Below are 19,634 nucleotides of genomic sequence, written 5' to 3' on the forward strand. Positions count from 1 at the left end.
AGCATCCTGTTCTGTTTTCTCCGCCTACCTAAGGGTTGGCCTATGAAATGGGCCTAGGCAGTTTCTTTATTAATAAGAAATCATTCCCACATCATAGATCTTGTCGGGAACCACACTAAAGATAAGCCCCTTACTCAAAAGAAGAGAGTTACTGGTATGGAAAGGAGGGATGCTGTGCAGGTCCTTATGTTACATCATTTTTTGTTGGTAATGCTTCTCTAAGAAGCAGATGCCAAGAAGGACCAGACTTGCAAGAAACTTGAAGTCTCTTATGTGGAGACCTACTCACTGAAATGCAAAAGCAAGATTTATTGTGTGTACAATAGAAGTCGGCAGGGACCTCCTCAGCGCAGCAGTGGCAAGAGGAGGTACCCCGCCCTTCCAGAAGGCATTATTTAAAGGCAAAAACCAGAAAAGTTTCATTGACAGGATATATGCCAGAAGGTGATCCTATCTACAGTAGTTGGAGCATTCAAATTTCCTTTGGATGGTCTGTTCCTGGGTGGCGGTAATCTCAGTTTGTGGTCTTTATCAGAACCAGGTATTGCCTCAGAGTAAACTACTGAGACTCAGGCCTCTATTGAGCTTGTCATGGCTGGGTCCTACAGGACCAAACACATCCTAATTGCCATGTTGGGAATAATTTAATACCAAAACAGCAGCTACAGATTATAACTCTGTTTGAGATGAGATTCTGTGAGCTGACTATAAGAGAACTAAATTAATAACTTGGGAGTTTGATGAGGGATAAAATTATATAGTTCACAATGCTCCATCATAAACTGCCTATTAATATAGAAAGAAAGAGTAACTATAGTAAAGACATTTGGCAGATACTGTTCTAACCAAGTTATCAAATATACCATTATCAGTATGTTATCTACATGACTTCTCTTTACAAAGGAATAGACAAGACAAAATAATTGGCCTATCCTCTTTGAAAAATGCCTTTAATCTCAGCTCTTGGGAGCAGAGTCAGGCAGATCTATGTGAGTTCCAGGCCAGCCAAGGAATATGCAGAGAGTGCCTGTAAAAGAAAACAAGCAACAAAGCTCAACTCCATGTTGTCAAAGAAAAGACAGAGATGTTTCCATTTTAAAGAGATAGAAAACCTAACCGAGCACCTGATTCTGAATTACAACATCTCTCTTTACCTACAGTAACCACTACTCACGGTCAGTTGAAGGCTAAAATTACTACACATAAAAATTCAAGAATAATCATATGTAAGTTTAGATCAGGTGCTTTTCTGAGTCATGAGACCTCACCATCTTGCGTCACACTGCTCTCAATGAGAATTGTCTCTGACAATTCTCTGTACACTGTGTGCTGCCCCACTCGTCATTTAGTAGACATTCTACACTAGGTACACTGTATGTACTACCCTCTCCTCCGTCATTTAGTAGACATCTTGAGTTTTTAACTGACTGTTATGATAATGTGCTTGCCTTCAAGTTATTAGTGTTTTAACTTATTAGGTCCTGAAATCACAATAGCAGTCATACAGCAAACAGATCTATGAAAGAAATACTACAGCATGCTTCTTTTGAGACTGTCTCATACCAAAGACCAGGCTGGCTTCAAACTGGGCAGTCTTCTATCTCAGTCTTCCAAAGATTTGAGGTTACAAGTTCTTCTTTTAAAGTAAAATAAGTGAAAATATAAAGGAGTATTTTGAGACACTTTTAAAAAATAATTTTATTTTATGTGCATTGGTACGAGGCTATCAGATCCCCTGGAACTGGAATTGAGAATTGCCTTGTGGGTTCTAGAATTGAACCCTGGTCTTCTGGAAGGGCAGCCAGTACTCTTAACCATTGAGCCATCTTCCTATGATTGTTTTGCTATTACTGTATCTCCTATTATACCTAATTTACAAACTAAACTTTGTCATGTGTACATATGTTTAAGTGAAGAGGAAGAAATCGAAAAGTAGTGCACCTACCAAACCACACCAAAACTTATATATAAAATATAATTGTATTTGCATATCACTTATACATATCCTGCTATATATTTTAAACTTCCTTGAATTACTTATACTACTATTAATCCAATATAAATACTGCTAAGCGAATGTTAAGTTGTATTATTTAGAATAATGATGGGAAAAATGTCACTACATGTTAACTAACAAACATGACTTTTTATGTTGTGAACATTTTCATCAGGATGTTGGCAGAATCTCACACATGGAACCATGAATACAGAGGACTAGGTGCTTCTTAGCTTCGGTGCTGTCTTTAGTTAGACACCCACTGGTGACCTTAGAACATATGTCCCATGTAGACTCATGCTCATAATATGTCCATTGGGACAGTTGGTTCGTGGATTAGATGATAGCAATGTGCCTGTTAATATCTTAAGTTTGCTTTCCTGTGAATGTGGGAAATGACTTGATTTATACGATTTACACACTCAAGTATTGGCAGATGATAGCAAAACACATCAGGCTTTGCTTTCAGGGAAAGCTATATCTTCTTTGTATTGCATGTGCAACTTTTCTGGAACTCCAAGGACTTAAGAAATTATACACATGTATTATCGAAGCAATCCCAACAATTGTAGACAATTAATTGTCTTATTCGTTAATGTATTTTTTCTATTACTTTCAATGTTGAAGTCTAGGAAGACAATGGGAAAGGTAATCAAAAATATGGTTAAGTGCTTAGAGGTTCCTCTAGTTGAAATTTTGCTTTTTAAGCTCTTAATTCTCTTTCATGAGTGTATTAATGTCCCTTTGCTCATGTTTGTAGAATATGGGATCTGATGGTTTGAAATTATCTCTAAAGGGAAGTTAGGTTCATTGTAACCTGCTGGCAGCATGAAAAAGAGTGGGCAATGAAGAGGAACGCCTCCTTGTGACCCCATGCCCATGTGTTTTCTGTGAACACCTGATTCTGCTTGACACCAACAGTTCATACTTGAGAGAACCCTGAATATCTCCTTTAGTTTAGAAAAGCATTTCAATTCCAGCATTAATTCTCTTTCTGACCAATACAGAGAGGGATGATATAATGTTAGGTCTCTTTTTATATGCTGATTGTGAATTAGCCATTGTGCCAGATATTTAATTGTGGTGTAACTACTGACACACTCCAGAAAATGGTATAATGTCAGAGAATATGGTTTAATGTTTTCTTTTTATTTACTTGGGCACCTGACCAAGGCACTCGTGTTGTGTTCTAAGCTATCTTTTGCCAGGAGAAAAATCTCGTAGCCTTTTGTTAGCAGCCAGAAGAAATAAACTAGGCAGTCAAGTACAAGGTCTAGACTCATTCTGTTTGTCTGTTTGTGCTCTTTCCCATTCTTCTTTCCAAATTCAGTCTCAGATAATGGAAAAGAAAGAAAAATTAGAGAAGGCATATAATTTTTTTTTATCTGCTCAACAAACTTGGCTAGGGAAATCCTTTTAGAATTCCAGCACTGTTTACAAAATGACTAGATTTTCTTATGCTTTAAAGCATAAGAAATCTCAATTTTCTGGATGTTTTAAAACAAACTAACTTGCTGTAATTTTTTCCACTTTAAAAATTTCCTTTTTTTAGCCGGGCGATGGTGGCGCACGCCTTTAATCCCAGCACTTGGGAGGCAGAGGCAGGCGGATCACTGTGAGTTCGAGACCAGCCTGGTCTACAGAGCTAGTTCCAGGACAGGCTCCAAAGCCACAGAGAAACCCTGTCTCTCGAAAGAAAAAAAATGTCCTTTTTTCTTCTAAATAAGTTAATTCATTTATATATCACTCTCCACTTTGTGCCCAGGCCTGTGCTGGAAAGTGGGGTGTAAAGCAAGAAAGCCAGGAGCCCTGCACACTCAGAGCAAGTACCTTGTCTGTCAAGGCAGACAGATAGAGAGACAGACAGCTAATAGTTATACTGTTACTGCATGAGGCTTGCTCATGCTTTCTCACCAAGACGAAATGCATGTGACTGTCACATGCCTGGAATGTAGTAAATACTCAGTAATGAGATTGTTATTATTTCCTGTGTTTTTATTCTTCTATTGCTTAGCACTGGCAACTGTTCCTTCAGGGAAAATCTGTAATTAGGAAAAGAAGCTAAAAGCTGCTGAGCTTTAGGGGGAGGGAGAAGGAAAGTAGTGGGCAGGTTGTGGAGTGAATTGGGAATCTACATGTTCTCTGGAAGTTGTGTGACAGGCTTAAATTGGTTCGTAAACATTTGCTGATGGATGTGGAGGGCAAGGCTGATAAGTAGGGAAGAGTTGTACCCACGTTCTCTGTTGGCCCGGCAGGTACTCAGAAATTCTGGGAATGAATTTGAGTGTATTAATGAAACTGGATCATGAGATATTTGCACTGTTTTGCTTCGTATTCTCCAGATTTTCATATTGAAACCTGTTTTCATGAAAATTTTCTTGCTTTCTCTGCCATTCCAGCTTTCTCCTAGACCTCATGCATCAACTGTAAAATGTCAGTGCTCGGTAATTCAGAATGCAGTAACAAACATTTCTTTGTTCTCTTGGCATTTAAAATCACCAAGACATTATAACCTGTCACAAGTAGAGTTGTCTTGCAAGCCACTCCCTAGCCGTCTAGCTTGGTGGCTCTTTGGTGGGTATAGCCACTCTCCTGCTCTAGTAGGACTCCTTGCTGACAACCTTAGTTAAAATCTTCACCACGAATCAACATCTCCATCTGCTGATTTGGGGCTGTTGCTTTCTCCATGCTGCCAAACACAGCTCTGTGATAATGACAGCGTTTGCCAGCACGCTTATGCAGTGACTCAGGAGACAGGGTGGCCAGCAGAGCAGCCTCTTTGTGGGTGTGGATCTTAAGAAGTGCTAATTCCATGGTGGCTTGGAGATATTAATATCTTGCTGGCAGTAGATAAACAGGCAGTAGAGGGGCATATAATGAGAACAGACTCAGCCACAGCATCTTTTCCTCCTTACTTTACCATCATATTTTGTGCTGCTTCATTGAAAAGTCTGTTCTCCTATGTTTAGATGAATAGAATCTTTCTGTGGTTTAAACATGTAGTTACAGTTTAGTCGAGCTGCCACTTTCTGAGGATCACCAGTGTGTTAAGAGTTAACTACATTATCAAACAGCACTAAACCATAGCATATGGCACAGTAGCCTATTGCTTACTGTACCCTCTCCCCAAAGGGCAGCAAACCAGATGGTGTGATGGGGCCTTTAGTGTAATTATGACAGACACAAAAAAAGACATAACCACCACTCTCCAGCAATAATATCATTTCTCTCTCTTTCCAACGTTTGGTTTTGTCAACTTTTAAAAATTTGCTTTTATTTATTTGTTTGTTTGCTTGCTTGTTTGTTTGTATTTGTTTCTTGATATCAAAGTTCTCTTTCGAGGTCGGGGAGAAGCCATGCAGAAGAGCCTCATTAGTCATTGGAGTGCCATTCTCCATGCACTGCTCTCAGGACAGTCGCTGCATACCATCTTTAAAGGGGCATGTCTCGTTCTGTAGTGGGCACAGTGTGTGTGAGAATCACTTGAAGTTGGATTCTCCTCCGAAGTCTTGTCATCAGTTCGAATGCTGTTCCAAAACTTGTTACCTCAGGTTTTAGTCCTCTTATTTTTCCTTTGTCCCCTGGTTGGTTTTCTTCTACCAGAATGCCTGTTTTCCATCTTTCCCTCTCCCCAGTTCATTCCTGGCTCTTCTCCTAGCCTTCTTAAGGTGGAAGATCTAGTGTTGGGAGCTGTGAGAAGAGAAACGTGTTGAGTATCGTGTTCCACCAATGTTTCTAACACTGTAGAATTACAACTAGGCATTCTAGCTTTTTGTATAGTCTGCAAAGGAGACTGAGAAATGTAGGTCATGCTTGTATGTGCTCATTTTTTATCTTGTGCGCCTGATATTTTAGAGCAGATTTCTTGAGGGCAGTGGCTTGTTTATAACATTCTGTAAATAGCCCAGCCTAATGTGGGCTTCGTACAGAGAGCTTCTGCTGGTTTTGTATGGATTGATGTAGATATGATGCTACTAACAAGAAAATTGCTGAGCCTGGGTATCTTTGTTCTGTTCTATTTGGATTCCAGCGTAGCAGTGCACTGGTCTAAACATGCTTAGCCTCTTCCCTACCCTGCCAGAATGCCTCGCCACCTCCAGGTGCTATTACTGTTTCTGTTCATTGAGCCCCATGTGCAACCCCAGTGTTGACTGATCTCTCTTTTCTGTTGCAGAAACATTGCTGAGGCTCTTGTCAGCAAAGGCCTAGCCACAGTGATCAGATACCGGCAGGATGATGACCAGAGATCCTCACACTATGATGAGCTGCTGGCTGCAGAAGCCAGGTAAGTTTGAGAACTTACTGAGACTGATAGCACCACTCTTTTCTGTGTCACTATTGTGTTTCTGCCTGAGTAGAATAGATTGGAAATATTATGCAGATAGAGCTTGAATCATTTCTATGTTAGAATTTTTGCCAGTGGAAAACAAGAAAGGCATTGGTTAAACATAAGCCTCCATTCCTGTCTTCCCCGCCATCCTGAATCAGTAGCTTGTAGAATGTGGCCACCCTGGGCTGGGATTATAAAAGGAAGGAAGCCTGGATGTGAGTGAGCACATCATGTCTGATAATCGTATGGTGATCATCGCCATTGCTGGGACTGTCGGAAAAAACTGACGATGCGTGCAATACATTTGGCTCTGTGCTTTCCTTCAGAGGCCTCCCCTCCCTTCCTCTCCCATTTATCACCTCTGAACCTTTTGTCATGTACAAAGGAAATGAAAACATTTATTAGGAAATGAGTTTTGGTTTCAAACACTTCTGACAGCTGGCAGGAAAGCATTTGAGAAGCCCTGTGACATTTTACTTTTGTCCTTCATCCCTATGGCTGGTTACCCCGAGGAGAAGCACAGTGCACAGCTGGGTTTCTTGCCTTGACACCCCTCAAGGCTCCTACTCTTAGAGACTTTAGTCTGCTCAACTGGTATGGATACCTCAGGAGTCCGTTTAGACTCTGCAAAATATCTCCATTGTATCAGAGTGATTTGCATGGATTTGCCTCACTCAATAGTTTTTCCATGGCCTGCAGGACCTGTTAGTTAAGAAGTTTGGTCATTGTGAGATTATGTGTTCTGTTAGAGAAGCCTTGAGTTGGGCACATATAACCTAATTTTGGTTTCATATCTTGTCAATGAGATTATTTCTCTTGCTCTTGTTCTCATATCCTACATTGTGATAGAGTGTCACACAGAATGTCAGTGGAGAAGTCAACCTGTTGTGACATTTCTGATTCTTTCTTCTGGGCTTTTCTTCATTGTCCAGCCTACACGTGAATTGTTCCATATCTTTGGAATGATGTTCACTAGTAACATTTAAAAATAAGGCTCCCTGTGCCTAATAATTTGGTAGGGTGAGGCAAGAGAATTCGGAGTTCTAGTCTGGGCTTCACAGCAAGTTTCAGGCCGTCCTTGGCTATATGTAGACTCTGTCTCAAGTAATAGTAATATCGTAACAAAATGTGGTATAGTTCATAATGGTGTTTCCCAAAGATAGTTGGTCTTCCCTCTCTCTGCTGTTATACGAATATAGTATGCTCAAAAGCACCATGAGGGGAAATATCGATACACTTAATATTATATAGACCCTTCAGGAAATAGACCTTCACCAAACTGGTGGAATTCATGGGGTGGGTTGATGGGCAGCTTGGCCATTGTGATCTGATAGTAACTTGAGAGCAAGTGAGGCATTAACAGTGTAAGGACCACTTACATAATGATGGGATATATGACCATATTTCTAGGTCTGGGTTCACCGTGTTGCACGTGAACACCTAATTCTAATTGGCAGGCAGGCATGGAAATAATCTGCAAAGGAGCTCAGGAAAGGGTGGCCAGAGTCAGCTCTTATTACACTGTTAGAAATAGCCTCGGTGTTGTTTAATGATTATACACATAGAAGGAAATTTGGGGGAAGATTTAGGTTTTAAGAAGAAAATAAGCCTTTTTAGTGCAGATTTTGTGCTGAAGTAATGTAACAAGATGCTTGCTTGCTGAAGCAGTGAACTACCTAGGGATAATTGTGTTGAGCCATTGCTTTCAGACTGATGGTGGAAAAATTGGCTTCTAAGCCCTTGCACTGTTGCTGGTTGAGTAAATGCAGAAAGATTAACCACTTCCCCAAGGCCGGGAGGCATTGCCTGAAGGCAGTACAGGCCCCATAAAGGATTAGTGCCAGCAACCAAGATAGCTGAAGTGGTTTTTCTTTGGAGTGCCATTGTCAGTGATCCCTAGGATGATGGCCCAAGGCCATCTCCTAGATGCTAACCCCCAGCCAGGTGAGAGTCAAGAAAGACCAAGATTCTCACTAGGTCGAGATTGGTGGTTTTGTCAACATTCAGAAAGATCTCTCACATTGAGGACTTGTTTTCCAAACCACCTACCTGCAGACACTGTTTTGTTTCAGCTTACCTTCATTCGGTCCACCCTTCCTTCCCCATGACGCCTCTACATCCCCATCCTTGCCTCTGTTATATAACTCACAGCCCTTTGTACATGCTGCTTCTGTCCTGCATCCTGCCTGTCTATTGAATATTATCCAAGTTTAGGGCTCTTTTTCCCTAGATGGATTAGCTTCATGTTTCCAGTTGAACTCTGCTGTGTGATTTGGTGCTCTGTCGATTAGGTTTCTCTCTCTGCCTCTCAGCTTAGAGTCCTCTGCAGATCTCATTAGTGAGTTGTTTACTCCTCTTCCGGGCCATGAATAGAACCCCTCAACAAGAAATGCTCTGGTGATGACCCCAAGTCACTCCCAACATGGACTGTCTTTTGTTTATCATTCCTTCAGCCACTCTTTAATCTTCAGTGATTGTGTACTGAACCAAGCCAAATTGAATTAATTTCCCTAGGAAAATTCCTTGAGTTACTAGTATATCTAACACTTTAGCAAAGGCCATATTAGTAACATCTGCTACATTCCTGTCAGTCATCCATTCTGAAGCTCTTCAGGTTCCTACAAGATTGTCTTCCAACAATGATGTCGATTGCCTCAGATTTCCTAGCCCCTAACCTTGCTTACCTGCTTTTTGGGGGTTATCGGCTGGTGGGATCTGCAGTGACACAACATGCTCTTCCATTGACTTTGCTTTCCAGTGGACTGCTTGGCCATTAATCCTTTTAGAGAAACATTGTAAGCTTTGGGAAAAGGGCAGCCTGTTAACTTCTCTGACTTCTCAGGTCAGCACAGCTGCCAGCCTAGGAGTTGATGAGCTTTCTCCTGGCTCTGCAGCTCCTACTTTCTCTGCAAGGGCTGGTGACCTGCCAGCCTTTCTCAGGTTATCTGATAGGAGTTCAAGGGACAGGACCTAGGCACTCACTGGAGTGCAGGTGAGAAGACGGGGAAGTAAGGACCCCACTGTGCAGCCAGCCAGTTGCATTCCAGTGCATTGACTTGCTTGCTTGAAACAAGCTCTCCTTTGCTTTCTCTTCAGCTTGCTGACCCGTGCACAGCCTTTATTCAGCTGCTTGTCTGCTTATGGGCAAGTTCCATTATGTCTCAAATGCCTGGACCATCTAGAAGAAGCCACATTTCTTTGTTTAAAGAATAAATAAGCCTGTTAATTCCCCAATGGTTGCCTTCCTTTCTAGCTCAGGTGTCTGTCATCAGCCACCTCCTCCATCTTTACCTTGTGTCCAGGCAAGATAAGGTTTTGGCATTTCCTGGGGGGTACTCTTAGGCCTTGTTTCTCTCTTGGGTTCTAGTGAGAAGCTCTTGATTTTTGTCCCAGAGTTTGACAGCTCAAAATTGCTTGTCCTTGGAATTTTTTACAAAAATAATTTAGATGCACATGACCCATGTTCACTGTGACACACCTGAATTTGTTTCCTTTTGTGAGGCATCCCATAGTTCTTCTCTGCATGGTTCTAATGTTTAACCCATTGATTTACTCTAGTCTAGACAAGGGTTTTGCACTTTAATCAGAGCATCTGATTCCTGGAGGACATACCTATTAGCTCCTTTTGAAGTATTTCCAAACCGCTCCCCCAAATCATTTTTCCTGAAAATGCTATTAAAATGTCACATATTCCATCCCCTGTATTTGTTGTAACACATCCAGTTTGATTTTGGAAAGACCAACATGCATTTTTCGCCCCCATGGGAGACACCATTGCTGTGGACTTTTCTTGTTGACAGTGTAGAGCATAAGCTGGCTTCATACTCCCTGAGGGCGGCCAGGAGTGGGGTGGGGGTCTGCTTTTTTCCATCTGTAGAGTGCTGGGTTTATAGGCGTGGGCTACCACACCTACCTTTCCATGTGGGCTTTCACTGAACATGTTATTCATATTGAGGACCAGCTGGTAATGTCTGGAGTCAGATCAAAGCGTGGCTGCTGCCATGCTTTCTTTGGGTCTGTACAAATGGGAAATAACACCAATGTGTATTCTCTCTTCTGTAGCTAAACAGCTCTTTTTTCCAGAGCTATAATATTTTAATGTGCTTGTAGGCCCAAAAGTTGAGTGTCTTAAGTAGGAGGAATGGAAGTTCAGACCACCCTGTTCTAAATAGTAAGACCCTATTTCACAAAACAAAGACAGCCTTACTATGTAGTCCTGAATGACCTGGATGTCATTTTATAAATGGACAGGCTGTTTTCAGATTCACACTGTTTCTGTCTCCCAAATGCTGGGATTAAATGCATGTACTATCATGCATAGCTTGCAACCTAATATTTTAATTATTTCTGGAATTTGGCTTTATTCATTTAAGGTACTTTTTCATCTCAGATTTTATGATTTCAAGGTTATATATATATATATATATATATATATATATATATATATGCAAAAAAAGAAATTGATGCCTCACCTGACTGTGGAAAACAATAGTACTGAGCAATGTAGCATCTGAACAGATTTAAATGACTTTAGATTTATTTTGGACATAAGAAATGAAGTTAGGATTATTTCAAGCAAAAAAAGGGACAGGCCTTATTCCTTTCATGTATATTCTGTTTCTTCATGGCACCCTATAAGCTTGGGAAAGTGGTGCTGTCCTAAGTCTCTGAGAGGCAAGCATAAACCTGCCCTTCTCTCTGCTGTGTGTGGCTTCCCCAAGAACTCATTTTTCTGAGTGAACAAACTCTCTCTTTAGAACAACAATAAACAAGTGCTCCTGCCTTGCTGAGTTCTCTCTCCAGTCTCCAAACCCCACAGGCGTCAGCCTCTTGCTTTTTTCGGCATGATTGGCAGAACTTTTCATTGTAGGCTTCTCTAGCTGAAACTCGGGGAAACTGTCAGAGTCTGATCAAGGTTGTATGTGTTGGTGACTCTCCTTTGCTAAGCCAATTTCAGTGGCATTGTTATGAGGTGTACTGCTCTCATCAGGTGACTCCTGGTGACTTAGGGATCACGTTGATCTATCCAGCATCCTCGAATTGATAGCCATCACTTAGTGAATGCATATTGCAAGTTTCCTGAAGTGTTTTCAGGTCCACAGGGAGAGAAATGCCCTTTTTACACACATGCTCAGTCAAAGCTGCTCCCCTGCTATTCTCACACAGAAGAAAGTTTCTATAAACTTTAAAGAAATAGGAAAAGGTCATGCCTCTAAAAACAAATGGGGAAAAAAATGGTGCAGTCCTCCCTGCCTTATTTCAGCACATCTCATATGTACAAGATCCAGGAACAACATTCTCGCCACAGAACCAAGACCAAATGGAGTCAGCAAGATGGCTCAGAGGACTAAAACTCTGGCTGAGCAAGCTTGAAGACTTGGGTCAAATACCTGGAACCCAAAATTTAAAAGTCAGGAAGACATTTGCAATCCTAACACTTCTGCTTGAAATAGAAAATGGAAACAGGAGAATCGCCCAAAAGCCGGAGTATGCAGCTGTGCAACACAGAAACAGGAAATATCCTGCCTCAGCAGAGTGAAAAGAGAAACTCCCAAGAGTTGTCCTCTGATCCCCCTACACACATGTAAATAGATAGGTAGATAGATTAGATAAATGGATGGATGGATGGACAGATAGATGGATAATAATGTAAACATCGGGATGCTATGACTCCCCATAGCCGTCAAGGCATGAAGGTCAACTTACCTTGTAGACGAACTTCCTATTCAAGTGTCATTTATCCTCATAGGTACCCCGCCAGCATATTAATTAATGGGACCAGGACTTAATCATAAGTCGTATTAATCATGCAAATGTTTCCTCCCCACAACAACCCTCAAAGACATACTTTTGATGTTTGATAGACATAACTTCCATTAGCCAAAGTTTACCACCCACCTAGCCTCCAAGAACAAGGGACCATTACCTGGGCTCTCGTACATTCGAGTAATCACCCAAATACAACTTAAAATTTAGTATTGGCCAAAAAAAGGAAAAAAAAAACACAAAAAATTTAATACCAAAAAACAACTCAAAAAAACCCAAAAATTTTCAAGTACAATTTCAGTATTGATTTTTTATCCTAGTTAATGTAGCTTATTCAAAGCAAAGCACTGAAAATGCTTAGATGGATGCAAGCATCCCATAAACAACAAAAGGTTTGGTCCTAGCCTTATAATTAGTTGGAGGCAGAATTACACATGCAAATTCCCATAAACCAGTGTCAAATCCCATAGAGTTTTTTTTTAACTCTTAGGAGAGGGTATCAAGTACATTCAATAGCTAAAGACACCTTGCCTAGCCACACCCCCACGGGACCCAGCAGTGATAAAAATTAAGCAATGAACGAAAGTTTGACTAAGCCATGCCTCTTTAAGGGTCGGTAAATTTCGTAATTATTCTCGGCTTAAAACGTGTTACTAGAAATATACAAAATAGAATTAAAATCCATCCAATATGTAGACAAAGTCAATGAACTTATATGTCATATCTTAAGCTGAACAAGCAGCAAATTTCATTACCGTAAAGCCCACAAGAAAATTAGTGTGGAAATTGAATGTATGTTCCTTGCAAATATTTGTGTATTTAAAATGTTAGAGCTGTTATGTCCTATCACATGGTTTGGATTATATGAAATAATCCAAACTCCAAGAAAGCAGATATTGCTGTCAGGAAGAGTTGTTCTTCTCTACTTTATCTTTGCATGCAATGGGTTTACATTCATTTCTCCTCTTTAGTCCTTTGAGTATATCCTGGGTCCTAGGCATTGAGAATAATGGTGGAGAACAAAAACGAGAATAGATTCAAACCTTTGCAGAGCGTGTAATCCCTAAAGGATGGGTATTACATAATTTGAATAGCATCTCTAGATACTGCTATTTTTCCTATTTCTTTTCATTTTCACCTGTTTTCTTAGCCTTTCCTTTTCATCCTATTTATTATTAACAATGTTTGCCTTCATCTTTTTCTATCCCATCTCTCATTTTTATTAAATTTTCCCATGAGAGTGTCTCCTTGAAATTTTTCTTCTCTGTTCAGCCTCTGTTCCTACCTTCTCAATAGTTTAATGGTTCATCTTTAAATAAACCAAGATTTCTCACTTTGAATCTAATGGCCCCAACAAGTGAAAATTCTCTTTAAATAAAACTGGAACTACTGAACAGCTTTTACCAGAAGCTTTTCTCTTCCCTGATCATTCACCAGTCCCTATAACACCAAGATACTCTGGCTTTTAGCTTGAGCATCATAGAATGCAGAAGTATAGGAATACTTGTCTGGCTTCTTCTGCCAGCTGTGTGAGCAGTTTGGAACCCAGAAAGGAGAGTGGCCTTTTTCTGAAACAGTCTTCTGGCTTCCTTTCTTTTTAACTCTGGAGGTGCTCTTTTCTCCTCACCCCCACCCCCATTTTTGAATTGCAGTTTGGTGTTAAAATCATGAGGTTGCTAATTGACGTCAGCACATGGTGTGGACGGGGGAGGGGTTCACTGTTGGGTAGGGTAGATCAGCTATTGCAAGTGGATATGATAACAGGAAAATGCATTAAACGAGCTGTGGTGGGGAAGTGATTTGAAGACACAGCTGAATGTGGGGAAACTTAGCTTTTCCCTTTCTTCAGAAAAGATGATGCACTCAACATCCAAATAGCAGTAATCAGTCTGCATTTAAGGCAGCACAAATGGCCACTTCTGGAGAGCTGTATAATGCCTCCATTTTCAATGAGTTTTCTCCTTTAGGATATTAAGAGGATCTGTTCACGCTCTTCATCCTCTTTTCTTCCTTCCCCACCCCTGGTTCTGATGTAAGCTCTGAGAGCTTGCTGGTGACTGAGGGGCAGGGGGCTAAGTTGGATGGAGCCCTTTGCTTAGTATGCTCCCCTGGGCACCAGGTTTGTGGGGAGTTCTGCCAGTCACAGTCAGATACTAAGCTGCTAATGAGCACGTCTTACATAATATTTCCTGCAGTCATTAGCCTGTGCTGATTGTATTCCTTCAGAGGACATTGTTCCAGACTCGTCTTTCTGGCCATCTGACCACTGTCACCATTTTCAGTGCATGCAGCTGGCCTCTTCAGAGCAGCTTGTCCATTGTTTGCCTTCTTGTCCTTTTAGCTGAGTTCTTGGTCCTTCCAGAGAACATTGACACATTTGAAGATCATCATATGATGAATACAGTTTTAATCTGAAATAAACTGTAACAGTGAAGTGATAACCAATTGAGAAATGCCACTGCAAACAATTCCTGACCACTGTAAAGCAAATCCCATTATGTGACCTTTTATGGCAGATTTAGTCTTCATTACTTTAGCAATTGTAACCATGGTTATAAGCAAAGTGAACAAGGCATGGAACAGACAAGCTTTAATTTCTCTGCATGCTTGACTCTTTCTACTCCTTACTTCTGATCTCCTTCATATACAGTTTCTGGCTCCTTAGTTCTGTTGCTTCTGAGTAGCCTCCATCAGGTTATCTCACCAATGTGAGATAATCAGCAGCGCCATGATGCTTGCTTGACTGAGCTCCTCTGCAATGCTAGGTGCTATAGCGGTTCTGAGAGCTGAGCTTATATTAGGTATATCTCTAGCCTATTTGGTTATAGTCCTTGAAAAAAATATCTTAGAAGGGTGATATTTTTGTAATTAAACACTGATCCATCATTGCACAGTATTTTATAGCTGCTTGTGAGTTCTTCATAGCTTTCTTTTATTTGCTTGCTTCTTTGCATCTCAATTTCTAGTAACCTCCTTCATGCATTTGTATTTTATCTTAAGCTGCCTCTGTTCCCCCTCCTGCTTTGGACCCAGAAATTGAGAAGGATTACTTCCTATTCCTCCTGCTTCTGCATTGAGTTCAGAGAGCTGAACTTCCAGAGAATACCAGCAGGTTCAAGTCAGCATAGCTGGAAAAGCATAAAATGTGTTGCTTTTCACTCAAGTCAAAAGACACATTACATTTTAATACAACAACTGTAAAGATGCTTGCTGGACTTACGTGATAGAAAGAGGGAAAGGAACTGGCTTTCAATCCCCCTGCATAATAAATAAGCAGATGTGATTTTTCCAAAAGTAATATAAAACTTCTATAACTGCCTTTTGTCTGTTAAACAATATACTTTGTCAAGTTTATTATGATGAATACAAGAAAATCACAATGTGTAGGTTATGTAGATGAATAAGTAAATAGTTGCTGAAGCAAAGATACATTTAAGGAGCAAGCTGCACCTGAAAGTCATTCTCTTATCTAGGAGCATCCACCATTCGTGTCCATAGAAGCTAGTGTGTTCTGTCCGCTTTCCTTTGGGAAAGGGAGGTACAGAAGATAAATCTCTTCTTCCCCACTCTGTGACATAGCAGTGGTTTTATGCCTCTGAATTTATGTTAGGAGATAATTCACAAACTGTCCACCAGTTTATTTAAAAGTTATTCCTTGTGGCATTATTTATAATAATGCAAGTAATCTATTCATAGAAATATCTAATAATAGATGATTGTTTAATTCTGAACCATGGATCCATGAGATGGATTTATTGTAGAACCATTAAAAATGAAGAAATCAGTGACATAGAGAAGTGTTCATTTACCCATTTGTTATGGGGGGAAAAAAACCTATGTGCCCAAAAAACTTATCCACGGTGGTACTATTTTTTAAGTATAAATGGGAGATATGTGTGTTTTAGCTCTCAGAAGACATTAGAATAGAATTATGCGTCATTTCCTATTTTTTTTTATGATGGATTTTGTAATCAAGACAGCAAAAACTATAAAGCAGTGTCACTCCGGCAGTTTTAAGTAATCTGCTTTCTGAGCCTTTGTGATTCCTTGATGACCACTTATTTCTACCTAGCACTAATACTCCTTTGGTCCTAATCTGAGACCAGTAACATTTGCTTATCTTTAGCAACTGTGTGACCATCCCTCTGCATGAGCTCATAATCCTTCCTTTCCCTCTTTCCTCTCTCTGCGGTCCCGCTGTCATGCCTCCTACAGCAGCATGTGCCTTCATTTCTTTCGTGTGACCCCGAGTCATGATATCTACTGACTCATTAGTCCGCCCACCTCCCTAGACCACAGGACTCAATTTCCTCTTTTCCAGCTTGTGTGCTCGCCATCTTTTCTGTCTTTCTTATCAGTAATGCTCATTTTTTTGAAAATGCAGCTGCACAATCTTAGAGCCCCCCCATGCACTCAGACACACCTGTCATTCTGCACCTGTGTCTGCTGTATGCCTCATTTCTGAATCGCAGAATCCTCTTGCTTTCACGGCTGCCAAGGCCAAATGGGTTTTTGTTACTATGTTTCAAGAATCTCTGTGTTTGGTTCATCTGAAATGCTGTAACAGTGTGGCTCAAAACCATGGGAGGTGTAGGAGGGTTAACGCTTTTTGTTCTAATTTGTAACCTTTTTGTTGAGATTACTTTTTACTTCTTCTAAGTCATTTATCATTGCAATCGAGTCATTCCGTTTATTGTTTACAGTGGTCAGAGCTCTGGGAGGGGGCGCATGTGAGGAGATGGGGTTCTTTTGTACTAGAGCAGGAATCATGACACCACATCCACAGGAGCCAGCAGTCCTCAAATAGTTGCCCTTCAGTAACTTTGGCATGATCCATGTCTGTAATTTGAAGAATTTTCAACATTCTACAGAAACATTTATTGCCAGGCTGTGGTTGTACATGACTTTAATCCCAGCACTTGGGAAGTGGACACAGGCAGGTCTCTGAGTTCATGGCCAGCCTAGTCTAGAGAGCAAATTCCAGGACAGCAAGGGTACACAAAGAAACAGACAAAACAAAAAAAAAAAAAAAAAAAAAAACACACCTATTTACTTGTTCAGGTTTACTAGGCACACTTTAACTGAACTATATGGCCTTGTGTTTCTGTAATAATGAAAATACAAATCTGTGTTAAGTTCTATAACAAACATTAAGGACATGATCCTAACTAGCCCTCAAAGGGCCTGAAGTTTAGCTGTAGAAAGACTAGAACAGGAAGCAATGCAGATTTGTTTTTTGCCAGTTACAGCTCCACACTAAACTTACATGTGTGCACATGCACACACAGTATTTGTGTGTATAATTTCACTGCCATTTCAGAGTTCATGGAAACTACCTGACCTCCAAACTCAGCTTTAGCTTTAGAATTACTGATGTAGCAGCTCTTTTTCTTTTTTAAAAACAGGATGTTTTTGTTTGCTGTTATTATTTGTAGCATAGTTTCATGTGGCCAAGACTGGCCTCAAACTTACTGCATAGCCAAGGATGGCTTTGGACTCCCAATCTCCTGCTACTCCCTCACAAATGCTGGGATTATAAGCATGAGACATCTTACTTAGCTGTGGTATTTGTTTTTGAGACTGACTACTGATAAATGACCACTCTTATTTTTTTTTATTGATTTTTATGTCTCTTTATATGTATGTACACATGAATGGGTTGCCTTCAGTGGCCAGAAGAGGGTGTTGGATCCCCTGGAGCTAGAGTTATAGGTTGCTTTGCACTACTTGACTTGAGTGCTGGGATCCAAACTTTGATCTTCAAGAGCAATAAATGGTCTTTTATTTAAGCTGAGCCACCTCCTTAGCTCCAAGTATATGACTGCTCTTTTAATTTTGAAGTGAAGAACCTCAAAGAGCAAATATGTACAGTATGTAAGAGAAAATGGACTTAATTGAGTTAAAGGCTGTGCTTTGGAAATCCTAGGAAGATATAATTGTGACCACATGGTAGGTGCCTGTGAAAGTAAATTGTTAGTATAAAAATTTCTCCTTGGAGCTAAGGGTCCATTAACTTTGTTTATTACACTTGCTAGCATATCTGAGGTCCTGAGTTTGGTTGTCATTGCCATTATCATCAACAATAAAAGAATTTCCATTCAGTTTCCTCTTGGACTTTGTTTGGGATCTAAGTAGCTGAGTGAATTGATTCTTTCTAGGTCTGTAGCAATGGGTTTGTTTTCTACACTGACTAAAAAATTTAAATGAAGGAAAGAAGTATTAAGAGAAATCTTGGGTTGTTCCAGTTGACCCACCATATAATATAGAGGAAGTCAGGTGCCTGCTATCGGGTTCTTAGTCTCTTTAATGAAAAAAAATAAGAGACTGAAACAGAAGTACAAGAAGAATTTACTAAGATTTAAAAGAAAGCACACGCCATAGGAAAACTAATTCTTTGGCTGCCCAGAGGAGGTGAGTGGAAAAGATAAGCCCAAGAGGTCGGCCCAGTGGCAGGGATTGGAGCTTTACAAAAAGAATAAAGAAGCCCAAAGTATGAGGAATTCCAAAGCATATGTAGGCTCTGGCCAGCATCCAAAAGAGGAAGAAAGAAGAAAAGAAAAAGAAATAGTTAAGTCCTTCTGAGTCAGGACTCAGTAGGGCAGATAGACCCTGCCAAACCCATTGGCAGCTCCTAGGGCCTGCACTAGGAGATGGGAATCCTAGAAAGAAAAAGTACTGCATCTTAAGGTGAACCTGCCTCTCTTGGGGTGGTTCCCCAACCAGGTCCTTGACCTACCTGACTGCACTAAGTCTCATGGAAGGAGAAAAAGCATATCTCCTGGAGGAAGATCCCATTCCCTGCTGTAACATGATGGCCAACCTGGGTTCTATTCCCTGGATTCACTTGGTGGCTGAAAAACCTACTCCCCAAGTTGCCCTTTAACCTCTGAAGGTATACATACACATGCTCACACAAACATGTCAAATACATAAGCATAATTTTTTAAAATAGGTATGTATTCACCCCAGAGAGGGAGGATAGCCACAAGCCATAGAATTTTACTTAAGTCTGTCTTGATGAACCCGTGAGCTTATTGAGGTTATTTACAGGAGCCATGGCAAACATCTATACCACCGTTAATTCCCCCTATGCAAACTTAGAGATACTTTACCAACTCGTTTACAGGAAGCTATTCCACTCACAGGCGCTATACCAACCACACACTTAGAGGAAGCTATTCCTCTCCTAGGCACTATACCAACTTGCTTACAGGTAGCTAGCTGTTCCACTCACTCACAGGAAGCTATGCCACTCCTGGGTCCTGTACTACTCACTTACAAGAAGCTATACCACTTAAGAATCTCCCTCAGAAACTGTTCACTGTTGGAAACAGCCACACACAAAAAAGGAAAGCTTCATTCTGTTCTTTTTGAAAAACATTTCAAGTCAGTTGAGTGAGTGACAGAATACCTGGTATGGCTTAATGAATTGTCAGAGCACCCGCTACAGGTAAGAAGTATTCTAGGTCGCGTTGAGCAGTGCCTTCCTGATTTGGTTTGTTGAGGTTAGGTTAACAAGGTGTGACATCCCCGCCCCCCCCC

The 19,634-nt window shown here is 40.6% G+C and overlaps 1 protein-coding gene across 1 annotated transcript in view; it reads left to right on the forward strand.

Annotated features, from left to right (window-relative positions):
• Window positions 1–19,634, forward strand: part of Snd1 (staphylococcal nuclease and tudor domain containing 1) — a 408,605-nt gene that overhangs the window by 221,874 nt on the left and 167,097 nt on the right. Inside the window, exon 13 of the mRNA XM_005365723.2 lies at window positions 6,171–6,281. Coding sequence (XP_005365780.1) covers window positions 6,171–6,281 — 111 coding nt within the window. The remainder of the gene's footprint in view (window positions 1–6,170; window positions 6,282–19,634) is intronic.

Source organism: Microtus ochrogaster, unplaced genomic scaffold, assembly GCF_000317375.1.
Source record: "Microtus ochrogaster isolate Prairie Vole_2 unplaced genomic scaffold, MicOch1.0 UNK4, whole genome shotgun sequence".
Lineage (NCBI taxonomy): Eukaryota > Metazoa > Chordata > Mammalia > Rodentia > Cricetidae > Microtus > Microtus ochrogaster.